Here is a 15,888-nt window from a genome sequence, read left to right on the forward strand (position 1 = left end):
CTTCTCTTTCAAGCAATTGTTTCTTCTACAAACTTTAAAATATATATATATATATATATAATAGAAAATATATTAGAAAGCACTTTGTCAAAAAAACACACACACACACACACACACACACACACACACATTAGAAAACACGAATAGAAAATAATAATAATAATAATACTCGATTCTTTGAAAATTTTAGATTTTCTAAATCACCGTTAGTAGTAGATACTAGGCTTTGCTCTGGGGAAGGGAATCCCCTGACCCCTCCATTCTTTTTCATTATTTGATAACGTATTTCTGCATATTAAGGTGCTTGGTTTGCTGATACAATGGCAACGAAAGCGCCCCCAGTTGGTGGCTTAAGCATGGTTTCGTTGCGTCCCACTTATTCTAACCGCTTTCAACCTCTCAAATCCTCGTTTGTAAGTTATGGTGGTACGTTCTCTTTTCAATTATCATTGTTTTGCTTTCTGGGTTTTACGCAATTTTCAGTCTTTGATGGTATAGTAGCATACCTTTTCAGTTGCTTAGTTAATAGATGACAGTAGTATTAAGTAGATTTTTTTGAAGAAAATTTTGGATATTTGGCTTTTGATGGAATGGGATATTATTGAAATTAAGGAAGTTGATGGTGTTAAGCTCGTTAGAATGGAGGCTTCTGTGGGACCATTTCATGTACTTCTGTTTACCTTATACTCAGGAACATGCATCTTTAACATTATCAAATTTTAAGGTCCTTGTCAGATTATTTGGATGTCAAATTTAAGCTCCTTTGATATTTTTTAATCTTTGTCCTAATTATTTTGTCATTTGTGTTATTTTTGTTTTAAAGGATTAAAGTTGCACGGGTGCTCATGGTTGCAGAAAAAAAAAAAAAAAAAAGTTTTGTCTTATAAATACAAAACATTCTGAAAAAATCATCTATATTACGTTTTATTTATTTATTTCTCTCTTTTCTATGGTTTAGTATGTTCTCTTTACATGTGTCCACTTTCTTGCAGTCGGAGCACTAAATGCTCCTCAGTTAAGAATAGCTCACTCAAATAGATTAAGATGCAATTGTCAAGGGGGAGGTGCTTTTGGTGCTCAGATGAATCTTTTCAGTCGATTTGCTAGAATTGTCAAGGTAGTTTTTGGAAACAATATATTGAGAAAATTTCCTAGTGTTATAACCCTGGGTTTGTGTAATTTATTTCTTAATGAATGTAGTCTTATGCCAATGCAATTTTGAGCTCGTTTGAAGACCCTGAGAAGATCATAGAACAAGCAGTTCTTGATATGAACAATGATTTGATAAAGATGCGTCAAGCAACGGCACAGGTATGTATCCTGCATTGACTGGAGTTGTTCTTCTTTCCTTCATCTTCTTCTTTTTTCTTTTTTTTTTTTTTTTTTCATGATATTTTCTGTCCCTCTCTCTTCAACCTTCTTTCTTTTCCTCCAATGGTTCAATTTCAAATAAGTATGCAATTAAATGCATAAAGAGGTGAAGATATCAAAGAAACAGTTTGTAAAGCAGTTCTCCACAGACATTTCTTTTTTTAAACAATTTTGCATTTTCTGAAGGTTTGGGCATCGCAAAGGCAGTTGAATAACAAATATGAAACTGCTCACAAAGCTTCCGAAGATTGGTAACTTTTTCAGTGGGAATTTGCTACTGTTGCATAAATAGTAGTATCTAAGTTGCTGCTCCTTAATCTCTGTAAGCTCTCTCTTGTAATAGGTACAGAAGGGCAGAACTTGCTCTCACAAAGGGAAATGAAGATCTTGCTCGTGAAGCACTTAAGCGAAGAAAAGGATATGCTGTATGTCATTTTTCGAGTTACAGCTTCAAATGATATTTGGATACAGCTTCTGATGGTTTAAATTGCATTGTATATCTAAATGATATTTTTATGTAGTTTTTAACAATTTTACATGATACTTTATGTAACAGAAATAAATTAATTCGTATATTGGTAACTTTATGTTTATAATATCCCTTCAGGTTATTATGTCTTTTAAAATATTAGTAATCAGGAAATCAGGTTTAGCATGTCGGTGGCCTCCTTTATCTACTTTCATGTTAATTGCTGACCTAACCCGTTGATGAAAATCCACTTTCAGCAGCTTTTTTTCCTTTTCTGTAAATGTACTTGTGAAGAAGATTACCAATGTTGGAGGATTACATGGATTCTCCCTATGTGCAGTGCTGTAGTAATTCATTGTTAGTTGATGAAACCATGGTGATAAACGAGTAATTGTGGTTTCATCATGGCATGGTGATAAATGAGTAATTCGTAGTTAATTTCGCTTTTTATTCCCTACAAAGTCATGATTATGTTTTCACCATGTCATGGTGAAGTGCTAATTAGTTCTTACATTTTTTAGCTTGTTAATTCAACTTCATTTATAATTTCATATAGGAAAATGCAAGTGCTTTGAAGGCTCAGCTTGATCAGCAGAAAATTGTTGTTGATAATCTTGTCTCCAATACGCGGGTGGGTTTCTTTTCATAATCGAGTGGCCAGGCCTTACTGGTTAAGTTATGCCCAGTTTCTGCTTGTGAATTTTGAACTCTAATCGTGTTCCATGTACATATGATTCCTAACTTTATAGGCCTCTTACTTTTGGCAGCTTTTGGAAAGCAAGATTCAAGAGGCAAAATCGAAGAAAGATGTCTTCAGGGCAAGGGCACAATCTGCAAAGTTTGTCTTTCACTCCATCTTCTGTTATTTTGCCCTGTTGTGCTGTAGTTACACTGGTCAAAATTTGTATTGAATCATGTTATTCTTTTAGGACTTTGACCAGAGTTAGTGAATTGGTTGGTGACATCGATACAAGCAGTGCTCTTCATGCTTTTAACAAGATGGAAGACAAAGGTTTGAATAATAGACGTAAATTTAGCAGCATGTTTTCAATTCCCCCAACCCTGTACTACTCTGCATTAAATCATTTGTAGTCAATTTTTGCAAAATCTAACAACTAGAAGGTGAAGCTGATATACCTATATATATATATATGCATGTACATTTTCATTGCATTTACGAGATTTCCATAACCGTTAAATCTTGCTGTTGGGGAAAAAGTTTCCTATAATTTATATTTTCATAATTTCTCTCTTTTTCTCATATTTAATTCTACCTCAAGGTGTACTATATAAGGATGGGAAAGAGTAAAAGAGTACTGATGTCTTGGGCATTGACGTTGTGCTGTTGCTATTACATTAGGATTATATCTTTCACCATAGCAGTAGTACCTAACAACAAAAATTCATTTTTCATTCTTGCAGTGTTGGCCATGGAGTCTGAAGCAGACGCTTATAGCCAATTAATAACTGACGACCTTGAGGGAAAGGCAGTGGTTTTTTTTTTTTTTTTTATTCTTTTTTTCATGTCCTTTTTCATTTTCTTTTTCTACCTTTTTTTTTTTTTTTTTCCCCCCTCTTTCCTTCTAATTGTTTTTTTTTTGGGGGGTAAATTCTTTCCTTCTAATTAGAGACTATAATAAGAAACCGTTAAATTTGTTTATTTAGTACAGCAAATATCAAAGTAACAACCTTTTATTGGCGAAGAAGTTCCTTAATCCTTTCAGTAGCCAATGAAACTGGAGTGCTATAATTTCACAGTCGAATGGAAGTTATTTCAGATATTTAGATGTTACAGTAAAAGCCATTAGGACGAGTCATTGGAATGAGTAATTTTCGTTCAATAACATATTGCTTCTGGAGTTGGAAACTTTTTTCTTCTTGTTACAATGTTCCTCATCACCTTTTATACAGATTCAGTTGCTAGAGCGCTCTTTTGTTGACGATGAGCTCGAGAGTTTGAAGAAAAAGCTATCTGGGAGCTCAATGGTAGTTGCATTTTCTTCCTTTTTAAGGTTTCCTTACTTCATTATTATCTTGCTTCCCAATAACCAAGCAGACTAGTTTTGACTCTTCATCGTTCTTCTAATCAGAAAGCAGAGCTTCCACCTGGGAGAACCACGGTTGCAGCAAAACCATTTCCATTTCGAGACTCGGACATCGAGAATGAGTTGAATCAACTGAGGAGAAAAGCAAAGGAGTTCTAACTGTTTGACTGTTTGCTTCAAGTCTCAAACACAGTGGTTCAAGGGGCACATATGTTTCCTCTAAAAGCATCTAGAAAGGTTTTTTGGTTAAATTTAAAGCTTAGTATTTTACTAAATACGTATGCAAGTTATGGAAGCGTTTAGGCCATTGAGTGTGTCATTTGCAAACGATTTTGATGGATTATTTCAAACCCGATTGCTCTCTCTATAGATAATTGGATTTTTATGTAATAAGCAATGATGTTGCTGCTACCAAAACCCAGAGATATAACCAATTTATATCTTAGAAACAACAAAATCACCATATTCAATTCCGAGACAAAAAAAAGGTTTCCAAGATATATAAATCATAGGATTTTAAAATCCAAATTGCAACTGTCTTTCTTTCTTTCTTTCTTTTTATTTTATTATTATTATTATTATTTTTTTGGGGTAATTAATTCAAATTACGACAACGAAAACCATTATTACAAGTTAACAAAATGGGCCAAACCAAGTAGGCCTTGCTTTCGGACCTTCTATAATGGGCCTGATGATTCTCCTCAAAAGCCCATTAAAACATTTACTCTCAATAATGGGCTTACAGAAGCCCATAATCACATACCATAAAACCCAATCTCTCTGGCTCTCTCTCTCTCTCTCTCTCTATCAATAATGGACTTCACCCATTGCTTCCATAAATCCAGATTATGAATTTTTTATTTTTTTATTTTTGGTGATTAATCCAAATTACAATAATGAGAACCATAATTACAAGTTAATAAATTGGGCCTTACAAAGTAGGCCTAATCTTTTAGACCTTCTATGATGGGCCTGACGATTCACTACAAAAACCCATTAACGCATCAAGCCCATTATCATACACCATAAAACCCAATCTCTCTCTCTCTCTCTCTCTCTCTCTCTCTCCTCTCACTGGAAAAATGGCCTCCATTCCTCTTGTTCACCTCTCCCTCACTCCCAAAACCTTGACCAAACGCTTCCTGGGTGCTCGTTCCCCATCCTTCTCTTACACCCTCGGAGCCATCCCAAAATCCCTGCACCTCAAACTCAAACCCAAAACCAAATCCACCGTCACTCGCATGTCGTACAACCCAACTCCGGCCACCGATCGATTAATCTCAGCCGTCGCTTACACACTCCCTTTCTTCAATTCCCTCCAGTACGGCCGCTTCGTCTTCATGCAGTTTCCCAAACTGGGCCTCCTATTCGACCCGCTGGTCCCTCTTCTGGGTCTGTACCGGTCCATCCCATACTCGAGCTTCGTGGCATTCTTCGCACTTTACCTGGGCGTGGTGAGGAATCCCAGTTTCAGCCACTACGTCAGGTTCAACGCTATGCAGGCCGTCACGCTCGACGTCCTCCTGGTGTTGCCGTTGCTCATCCAGAGGATCTTTACCCCGGGTCGGACCGGGTTGGGATTTCGGATCATGGTTTGGGGTCACAGCGCCTTGTTTGTCTTCAGCGTTTTCTGCTTCGTTTACACTTTGGTTCATTGTATTCTGGGTCGTACCCCTTATTTGCCTTTTGTTGCTGACGCTGCTGGTCGCCAGCTCTAGTGTATTAGTATTCTCCTACTTTTGTTTAGTTTTGTTTTCTGGTTTTTTTTTTTTTTTTTTTTTTTTCAATGAAGGTGCAAGAAATTTATAGCCTAGTGTTTATGAACAATTTTGTAATTGTCCAATTGTATTTGGGTTTAATTTTTTTTAATAAATTTTATATCCGTGGGCTTTTTTTTTCCCTCTATATGAACACTATATGTTGGCAAAAAACCAAAAAAAAAAGTTTTGGGTCCTGCATATCCAATTACCAGAAATTTCATTTGTCGATATTCATAATTACATAATAATTGAAACACCTTTTTTATAAGCGCAGATCGGTACCACCCTACTTGGTAACATTTTACCTTCACCTTTCATTGATTTGCTATTTTTATTTTATCACCGAAGATTAGCTTCCAACGTTAATCACTTTATAACCTTTTCCCTTTTTTTTTTTTTTTTTTTCCTCCTCTAAATGTTTTGATGGCTGATATTAACAACAATGTAATATTGCGAAATACTTTTACCGTCCATGGTTTCATTTGGTAAAGTCACCACCTAAAAAAAAAAAAAAAAGTTTTCATTGGAAACAATTAATGTTGGAAATTTCTGTGAAAACCACATCTAGTGAGAGAGCTCCACATCCCGGCCCCACACAAGATTGAAGGTAGGCCAGAACGATAATACATGTGGAGTGATCTAAGCTTTTTAAAAAAAATTAAAACATGCAACACAGAATCCAAATCCCAATGCACTAGATTAATCTTAAATCACTTGAAGGACGGTTCAGGAAAAAAGTTCCACAAGTAAAATCGAATAGGTTGGCCTCTTTGCACATTGAAATTGTCTCTCATTAATTCATTAGCCTTGTTGGATAAAGATTTACTTTAAAAAATTTAAATGTTTCTTAACTGTTTAAACTGCACATGCTTTGCAGCACTACTTTACAACTTGTCATGGAGTTCAGGAATTAATAAAATATATATAGATGATCTTCTACCTCACAACCCATTCCCCCATTCCCAAAACAAAGTAATCTGAAAGAAGAACAAGATCATTTCTCAATGCAAGTTTTACTACAGTCCCTTTTCTTCCTGTCTAAGTTGCCTATAGTGCCTTGTATAGCAGACAGCCACCAAACCCCCCATTTTTAACGCCAATTAAAGTACAACAGCTAAAATTACAGCCAAGTTTTAATAGGAAATGCATATCGCAATAGCTGTAAAATATAGAGTAAAACATACCTCTCAAACATACCTCTCAAATATGAAGTTGAGAAACCTAAGCAGCAGTCCTTACATCTCCACAGATAGAAACAGCTCAACTCCAGAAAAAAAACAAAGGATTTAGAAATAAACACAAAATTATCTTTCTCCTACATGATTTTCAACACTGACCTAGGCAAGATCACAAATTTCATTCCCAAAATGCTTAGCCAGGAGCTCTGTCTAGTACCGATCATAACGCCTGATAAAACAAAACAACTGATATCAGAGACTAAACTAGTGAAACTTTTACTCCTATACTGACCCTTGATGGGTGTGAATAATCATCAAATAAGCCATGTTCTCCAATGGCTACTAGCAAAATATATCAAAACAGGATATGGCAAGTACCTGTGACGATCATAATCCCTGGATCGTTCCCTTGACCTCGAGCGTGACCTGCGGCGGCTTCTTGAATCATAACTGCGGGAATGATCTGAATCTCTATCACGCTCACGATCGTATCCACGATCCCGATCATAATACCTATCACGATCCCTGCTCCTGCGATCATAATCCCTTGCTCGGTCACGACTTTCTCCACGATCTCGGTCCTTGCTTGGTTCCCTTTCACGGTCCCTACTTTTTCGCTCTTTTGACCTATATATTTGAACATTTAGAAACAAAGTTTAAAACGTAATACAAGATAGAAAAAAATATATATATAAATAAATAAACATGTGAACATAAAATAATTAAAGGCAATAAGTATATTAGCTATGTATTCATACAAATATAACTGAAGCAATCAAACCAAAAAAGAAAAAAGCACTACCTCCGCTCATCATACCGATCAACCTTGCGACTCTTGTTTCTCTCTTCCTGACAAATTAATTAACACAGTACCATTGAAACCCTTTTATTAGTTCAAATGGCATAAAATATCAATTTGATTGACTAGGCAATACATGTCATTGAGTACTTCAAGATGCCCATTGTTAGAAAGTGAAAAAGCAATTAAATGCAAGAGTGTACAAATAACTCAAAAGGCAAAGAATAGAATGTGTGTAACAAGCCCTTTAACACATACATACAGAATTCCCCAACCCCAATGTGCATCTGTATGCTGTGCATCAACTTGTTATATACGTATGTGCATTAAGAAAATTCTCACTTGTATGTCATAGCATTATCTTTTCTTTCAATCAAAATCCCATCTCTTAATTGTATTTGGCCACTTCAAATGAAGTTTATATCTTAACTATTAGAAAATTTAAGTGCATACACCAAAAAGGAAATCAATTTAGGTAAATATTCATTTGCAATATGGATCAGACCTGGATGCATTGTTTTGAGTGAAATGTTGATCATGCCAAAGAGTTCCAGAATCCCACATAATAGTGAAATATATGTTAAAAGAATTCAGTAATGGTTCTTCTCCGAGGTTAGAAAAACTCACAGATCGAATACTATGAGAACCTCTAAAGATTTGAAATTATACCAGGCACCTGAACCAACATATTCACAATACCAACTTAAGGAAATTTCAAAAACAGGACAGGCAAAACAATATAAATGTTACAACACTTCATATTAGCATGCTTTAAGTAATGTTTAAAAACATTCAAATGTATTGTAGCTGTCATCTTTGTACCAAGGTTTTAATATATATTGGAGTTCTCATGTCAAGCAATAGGCAGTAGATTTCCAGTTCAATTTCCTCTCTTCAACATATGACAAGTAAATAAACTGAATTTAAAATAACAAACATGAGGAATATGAATTGCCTTACCTGAAGCTCGGCTAACTTCTCACGAATTTGCATATAGCCTAAATGCAGCTTTCCCCCAAAATGATCAGCTAAACGACGGTCACTGAAAATAACATGAAAAATAACAAGTTCATTATATATTAAAAGAGTTTAAATAGCTTATGTTTATATAGCAATACAGATTCCCCATTATATTCTTGCCAATAATAGCATGTTCTACAAGCATAAAACAGAAAAAGACGCACATTCTTTAGCTGCAAAAGTTATCCTCGTAAAACTGGGCACAAGAGCCTGCTGGTGACAAGGAGGTATAATTGCTGGGTCAAAAGCTGAAGCACTTGAAACCCCAAACACTAATTCTAAGTCTCCCTCACAAAAGCTAAAAAATGTAGTATCAATCACAAATATGTTAATAAAAGTGTTTTACCTGTCATAAACGCTTAAAAATGCTCCACAAATGTCACAAACTCGGAGCTTTTGATCAGTCTGAAATAATACCATAATCAAACAATAAAATTGTTCAGCAGTCAGAGAAATGTCATTATATACATTAAGATAATACAAATAAAAGCAAATACACAGAACAAATCGTGTAAAAGAGAATTTGGACTCACAATCCGCACATCAGCAGCAGTGTACTTGGAGGAATCCAGAACAGGCTCTTGCCTGGCAGGCAGCTGAAGAGAGAAAATGGAAATCAAAACCATCACCAATAGGAAAAATATAGGAGACAGAGAAACACAATACAAAATAGATGATAAAAAAAGTAAATCTAAGACAATGAATCACATAACTCCATTACAAGATTAGATTAATTACTCTTAAACCCCAAAAAGAAAAAAAAAAAAAAAAAAAGTGGGGGGAAAAACTACAAAAACCTTCTTCAATGCTTCAGCCTCTTCCAATGCTTTTTGTGCCTCATCAACCATTCCTTGCTCACCTGAGGTAATTGAAATAAGCAAATTACAAAACAATTGAAAACATAAACAGAATGGAAGATATTCAAATTCTGGGTCAAACTTATATTTTTTGTTTCATTTCGGAAAGTACAATAATATGCAGGAAGATACGAGCAAAAACAATGATCTTCCTAAGGATTTTATAATAACAAACTTCTCAATATAGGCATATACCATAAAATCTCAGGTAACCAACTTACCAAGATCCTCTGCCTTCTTTAGCTTCTCATTTATCATTTCCTGAGTACGAGCATCAGGAGCAACTACAGGCAAGGGTGCCAAAGGTGGTGGATTTGGCAGTGGTTGAGGTAAAGATGCCCTATCTTTGTTGAAGGCATCCAAAAGTAGCATGGACTGTCACAAACAACATGTAGAAAAGTTACAATGTTGATGTCTTAATCAATGGATTGACCATATTATGAAAGAAACACTGCACCAACCCTTAACAATTACTTTATATCTAGGATTTACAAATTATCAACAAACAAAAATGTACCTGTTTGTCAGCTCTTTTAGTTCTAAGTTCTTCAACCACCTCCAAAGCTCGAATCTTAAGATCTGTCTTGCCTTCAAGATCTGCAGATTGACAGCAACTTTATGAATAAGCAACTATAATGCGCATAATCAGGATTTTCAAACTTAGCAACTTACATGTTACATACCCTTTTAGAATTTCAACAAAAATTAACATGTTTAAAACATTTAATTATAACAAGTAATTTTTTTTGCTCACAAGCAAGATCCGCATATGATACCTAAACAGTAACAAAAGAAGATAAACTCACAATAACTCCCAACTCAGTTATATGCTAATCATCTTATATATATAAACAAACTTTTCAGACAGATTACTAATCCATTCCACCATACTCATTCCCATTCAAAAAGGAAAGTTAAATTCTTGTAAGATAAACTATACGAATTGTGACACATAATTCAAGATTACCATAGCTATTATTTTTTTTAATCTCTATTTTTTCTTTAAAGAAAAGAAGAAAAAAATTATGTATTTGAACAGACTGAAGATATGATATACTATTTGAGACATTTACCATGTTGATCAGCTTCCTTCAACTTCTCCTTTATCTGCTTCGACAACTCAAGCACCTCAGGTGTCTGCAATTTCAACAAATTGATAAAAATCAAATATTAAATTCACAAGAAGAAAATATGGTATAATATGAGCATGAGCACAATGCCACAATCATCACCTGCGTAACCTCAGAGACAGAAATTGCAATGGCAGCCTTTGCATCATCATCTTCGAGGCGCTTAAGAGCTCTAGCAATTTTTCTATCACACTCAACAATGAGCCTATCAATGACATCTTCTAGGTCTCTGTCATAGTTATCAGTCCCTTTTGCTTTGGCTTCTTCATATCTATGAAAGAGTTAAGCTCTATTGGGACAAAACTCACATGCATGCAAGTAACAGATCTCTATATTATCCATCATAACTCCAAACGTATTAAAAACTTTCATCTTTTCAAACAACAAAAGTCCAAAATGATCCACGTTGAGAAGTAATACATATTCTGTCATAAACCCTAAACCAAAAATAAATTTGCAAACATATATACATGTATATATATATATATATTAGAAGTATTCGAAGTATTCAGCTAGAGAACTATAGGAACAAATCTAAATCTACATGACTACAGCGCAGATGAGTTGGCAAGGATGAAATAGAATGATACTCATCCTGACTACTTTTGTTGACATCATTAAAAATTGTAAAAAGAATAGAACGGTTCAAAAGCAAAGCATCAAAAAAAAAAAAAAAGAAAAAAAAGAAAAAAAGGCGACTGGGGTATAAAGCCAGAGGTCTTCCATTGAAGAACTAAAGACCAGTAAATTAAATTTCCTTGGAACTAATAAAATAATGTTGAACAGCAAAAGATAGCTTCTCAATAGTAAAAAGGATACTCTTTTCTCAGCTGTAAAGAATGTACTTTTGGGCACGGACCCATGTCCATTTTCTGGAACAAACAAAAGATTATGAAATTAACAAAGCAGGAATAACAGAATGCTTGAACACAATCTTCGCAGAGAGTCATACAGATTATCATTCCTTTAAGTTCCAAAAATTAATAAAATTATATACTTGAAAAAAAGGGAAAACAGCATAATCCAACCACATTCTAGACATGAACCAAAAATAAATAAATAAATAATAAATAATAAATAATCTCATCATCAACAAGAAGAACAGATATTAAAACGTAATAACCCAGAAATTTAAAAAAAAAATATATATATATATATATATATATATTGTCACCAATTTTTCATCGCTCTTCCTCGGGAAAGAAAAAAAAAATAGTTAGATCTTTTTTTAATTACAACTTGCATGTAAGAGATATCAAATAATTGTTTTTACCGTCAATTGGAAGAGCTCGTGAGGGCAAAGTCCGACCAAGTAGAGACGGCAGACATCCCGATCGTAATACTTGCGGTTTACCTCTCGAACGTCGCCGTTTCTGTTCGCTCCCATCAGCTGGTCCAGCTGTTTCCTTAGCGCGTCCATGGTTACCTCCCTACAACGTTTCTCTCTCCAATCCCTCTCTATTAACCGTTTGCGAGAGTAAAGAAGAGTAAGAAAGAATCTCTGCAAAATTAGGGTTTGGGTCGTAAGAGGAATTTGGTAGAATAAGGGCCTTCAATTCGAAGGTTGGTTTGGTAAAATTGAGTTTCACAAGATTTTGCTAATAGACCCCTCAACTGTAATCTATTTATTATTGGGCCTAGCAATCCACAATTTTATTGGGCCCAGTTCAGGCCCAAAAAATTCCGTCGTCAACCTTTGGATAGAGTACAAATTACAGTGCTATACAGCCTCGGAGCTTTTGCAGAAACAAGGCAAAAAAGAGATGGGTTTCTCTCTCTTGCGCTTATTGGTCCTCGGTCTCTGTCTTTTGGCTGCTTCTTCTTGGTCTTTAGCTTTTCAGTCCGATGAGCTTCTAATCGACGACGAGGAGTTTGGTCTCGAAGGAGGTGTGCAGAGTAAGTCACATGATCTTGGCTACACACGATCCCAACCTTCAACAACGACCCGAAAGAGGTTTTCGGATTCAGATTCGGACTCCAAGATCCAGTTCTCTCTCGAGCACGCCTTTGGAGACTCGGATTTCTCCCAAACTGGTACCTTTACGGCTCGCTTAAAGACTTGGAACCATGGTGGTCAGGTTGGTTGGTTTGCTGTCGCTCCTTTTTGGTTGCTGAGCAAATTTCAGGAAAATTATTTAATAGTTGAGAGAATTTGGAAGCGAACTTTGGGTTTTTGGGTTCGATTTGGTTTTCGTTAATAATTAAAATAAGTTTTCTCGAATCTGCTTCTTTTTTTCGTGTTTTTGTTTTGAATTTGATCTGTGCTTTTAAAATAAAAATAGATTAGATGAAACTTGGTTTGAATTTAGGCTTGACAGATTTATATCTTCTTTGTTAGAGAAACTACAGAATCACAAACTTTCGAAACAGAAAATTTAATATACTCCCAGGTAGCTGAGAAAATTAACAGGAAATAATGGAAAATGTTGCTTTGTTTTAACAGAAAATAAAGAAACTTAGTGCTGGAATCATGGAGTTTAAGGACTTGTACTCTTACAAAATGCTTTAACATTGCTTGGATAGTAATATAATATCTATCACTAAGTTTAGAGGTTCCACTTCTATAATTTATGTGTTTGAAATTGCCCATTCTAGCCTGGTATGAACATGCTTCTTCCTTATCTCTCTTTCTCTTGCTTTTCTTTCCTGTTTTTTACTTTGTGCACTGGCTATGTTTTCTCCTTGTCACTTGGAAAACCCTGAAATATAGCTTAACCGATGTGTAATTTTACTTGTAACAGACGCTAACAAAGCTGCGGTTTTCACGGAATGCATTTACTACAGAGGACAAGGAAAAGTTTGAAGTAATTTCATCACCCCATCAACTCATATTTCTTGTTTTGGTTCTATGTTGTGAGCTTTAATAGTTCTACCACCCCTTATTTGTACTGTTCTTACAGTTACTACTACAAAGTGACGATTTTTATAGGATAAGATTGCCCTCCAATGTATTGAGCCCTCCTGGAAAGGATTTTGTTATTTCATCGGTGAAAGCTGTAAGTATTAAGCAGCTTTTCATTAGAAGGCTTTATTTTTTTTCCCCTTTAATTATATATATCTTTTTTTACTTCTTTGTTGTTTTTACGTTGGGGCTTCTGAATTTTGTGGGATTATATGCAAAATTGGCCCCAATGTAACAACATGCTATGGGGAGAAGCTGGGCGTTATGTTATTTTAATTTCAATAGTAAATGAAATGTGTTGAAAGGCAATTTCTTGTTTATTCTGTTATGTTCTGTAGCCTTTTCTTTTACAACTTGAAAATACCTCTTCAGTGGCTTATATTGTAATAAATTTTTTTCTCTGTAACATTTGAAGAATCAGAGTTTTAATATGCAGACTACTTCACTGTTATGCACTGTGCTAAGGCCAAAATTATTGAGTTGCATTGTTAGGTCTAGGAAGAAATGGTTTTTCTATATATATGTTTGAATGCATGTATATTCCTACCATTCTCTCTTTCTTGTGGTTTACGCATTACTGGACTATGTTTGAATTATGTTTAATCCGTTTAGGAGGATTCAAAATCTTTTGTTTTATTGTCATATACAGTGGCAGCATCCTTATATCATATGCTTCCAATTATATCAATCTGGGTTTTATTATCCACATTCTTGTTTTATTATTATTAAACCTACAAGTTCTGGGCACCAATAACTTTCTTTATTGAATCCAGAGATGTCTTCCACGCGATGGTCTGGACGAGCACTTTGTTATACACACGGTAATTCTATACTTTGGCAATCTAAATTCTTTTCTTTCCTTGTTTTTAAGTTGTGGTACTCCTAGTTTTAGCACAAAAGAACTTCAAACTATATAAATTAGGAACTTAAACCAGAAACCAAAGTTTGGATAGTTCATATGACTTCCAATTAGTTGAAAGACTTGAAAGAATATTTGCTTTACAACCTTTAATGTTTATGCACTATGGGGTTTCTTGTTGCAGGATGGTGTTAATATATTGGCTGTTAATTACGGTGCACCTGGGGCATGCCCATATCCTCGGCAAATGAAGCTCGTAAGTTAGGATTACATTTTCACTTGGTTCTTGTTCCCTAAAAAAAAAAAAAAAAAAAAGGGGGTAAAGCTAAATGGATGGATGATACCCTGTCATTGTGTGGTGCATCACTGTTCCACTTTGTGATTTAGTAGTTGTTACTTCTAAAATTTTCATGTTTTGCCCCTGCAGTTAATCTTATGAAATTATTCTGTCAGAATAAACAATAATACTGAAAATACTTGTATTATTTGTTTGAATCAACTGAAAACTTAATTGATTAAACCAAAGGGAACATGCGTTCTAAACTACATGGTAGCGAAATAATATCAGGTCATACCACAGGGAAGTCATTTGGTATGTCATTAACTTGTTGTGTTTTCTTGTTATCTGCATTTCAGCCGGCTAAGTGGTCCTTCAACTCTCACACAGTTTTGAAGAACAGTGAGCAAGCACCAAGGTGAGATGCTCTTGAATTGTTCAATGCTAATTTATAATGTTGGATTTATGCACAGCATGATTATTCAGAAACTACTTGAAATTATAAGTTATGTCACCTTTCTTTCTGACAAATACTTCTAATATGTTGATAAAAAAGAAGCAAATTGGCAAGATAGAAGAAAGACAAACTTCTAATTTGACATAGTTGGAAACGATTAAGTTATCGTGCTCAAATTGTTGTGTTTATGTTGCAATGTGGTTCTCCAGAGCTCCAATATTTACTGAGGAAATTCTTGGTGGTGAGGCCGGAGAGGGTGAAGTTGTAAAGCCACCAGAAAGGTCCTTTTGGGCTAAATATGTGAGTATTCGAAGAATTAACAGTTTTCATCTATAAAAACCCTTTTAAAGCTATGCTTTTACTAATCTACACATGCCTTGTATGTATCAGTGGATGTACCTGATTCCTCTTGGACTCATTGTCATGAATGCCATTACACAAGCAATGAACATGCCAGAAGAACAGGCTGCTGGCCAGTCGGCTGGCCAAACACAACAGCCAGCAGTAGTGCAGCGTGGTCCAACTTCCAATGTGCGGAGAAGGTAGTGAGTTTGTCCCCGATGACCATAAATGGAGTTATAGATTTGACTACCTTTATTGTTGTAAATTTTAAAAGAGTTATTGAATTATCAATAGAATTTCAGGCCAGTTCATGGAGATCAGATTCTCCTAAATTTCGAACCAACAATGTTGCCTTTTGTGGCTAGATTTGTTGAAAACTTTTATTCAAGATTTTTTTTTTTGTGTTTTCTGTTTTTGGGGTG

General features: G+C 35.1%; 4 protein-coding genes across 6 annotated transcripts; 3 read left to right on the forward strand and 1 right to left on the reverse strand.

Moving 5' to 3' along the window:
• The first annotated feature begins 106 nt into the window (after positions 1-106).
• On the forward strand, positions 107-4,204 carry LOC107412520 (membrane-associated protein VIPP1, chloroplastic). Of its 3 annotated transcripts, none has more exons than XM_025070614.3 (11): positions 107-426; positions 993-1,117; positions 1,201-1,311; positions 1,558-1,622; positions 1,715-1,796; positions 2,397-2,471; positions 2,608-2,678; positions 2,770-2,852; positions 3,263-3,333; positions 3,752-3,826; positions 3,931-4,204. In XM_025070614.3, the coding sequence occupies exons 1-11, from the start codon at positions 321-323 to the stop codon at positions 4,042-4,044; spliced, it is 978 nt and encodes a 325-aa protein (XP_024926382.3). In that variant the 5' UTR covers positions 107-320; the 3' UTR covers positions 4,045-4,204. The 3 variants fall into 3 exon arrangements, with proteins under 3 accessions (XP_024926382.3, XP_015875782.3, XP_048323763.2); XM_016020296.4 differs by having other exon boundaries at positions 3,263-3,327; XM_048467806.2 differs by having other exon boundaries at positions 107-413.
• Positions 4,205-4,778: 574 nt separating this feature from the next.
• Positions 4,779-5,805, forward strand: LOC107412525 (protein TIC 20-II, chloroplastic). Its single transcript, XM_016020308.4, has one exon. It carries the CDS (start codon positions 4,968-4,970, stop codon positions 5,601-5,603), a length of 636 nt encoding a protein of 211 aa, XP_015875794.2. The 5' UTR covers positions 4,779-4,967; the 3' UTR covers positions 5,604-5,805.
• Positions 5,806-6,623: 818 nt separating this feature from the next.
• Positions 6,624-12,180, reverse strand: LOC107412523 (uncharacterized). Its single transcript, XM_016020303.4, has 13 exons — positions 11,903-12,180; positions 11,449-11,501; positions 10,732-10,900; positions 10,573-10,636; positions 10,017-10,096; positions 9,721-9,874; positions 9,440-9,501; positions 9,176-9,238; positions 8,989-9,047; positions 8,583-8,664; positions 7,626-7,672; positions 7,202-7,450; positions 6,624-7,052 (listed from the first exon to the last, which is right to left on the reverse strand). Exons 1-13 carry the CDS (start codon positions 12,047-12,049, stop codon positions 7,034-7,036), a joined length of 1,248 nt encoding a protein of 415 aa, XP_015875789.2. The 5' UTR covers positions 12,050-12,180; the 3' UTR covers positions 6,624-7,033.
• Positions 12,181-12,350: 170 nt separating this feature from the next.
• On the forward strand, positions 12,351-15,875 carry LOC107412524 (uncharacterized). Its single transcript, XM_016020304.3, has 8 exons — positions 12,351-12,707; positions 13,371-13,433; positions 13,530-13,625; positions 14,305-14,352; positions 14,575-14,646; positions 15,027-15,085; positions 15,334-15,424; positions 15,515-15,875. The coding sequence occupies exons 1-8, from the start codon at positions 12,393-12,395 to the stop codon at positions 15,668-15,670; spliced, it is 900 nt and encodes a 299-aa protein (XP_015875790.1). The 5' UTR covers positions 12,351-12,392; the 3' UTR covers positions 15,671-15,875.
• The last annotated feature ends 13 nt before the right edge of the window (positions 15,876-15,888 follow it).

This window comes from Ziziphus jujuba, chromosome 10, assembly GCF_031755915.1.
Source record: "Ziziphus jujuba cultivar Dongzao chromosome 10, ASM3175591v1".
Lineage (NCBI taxonomy): Eukaryota > Viridiplantae > Streptophyta > Magnoliopsida > Rosales > Rhamnaceae > Ziziphus > Ziziphus jujuba.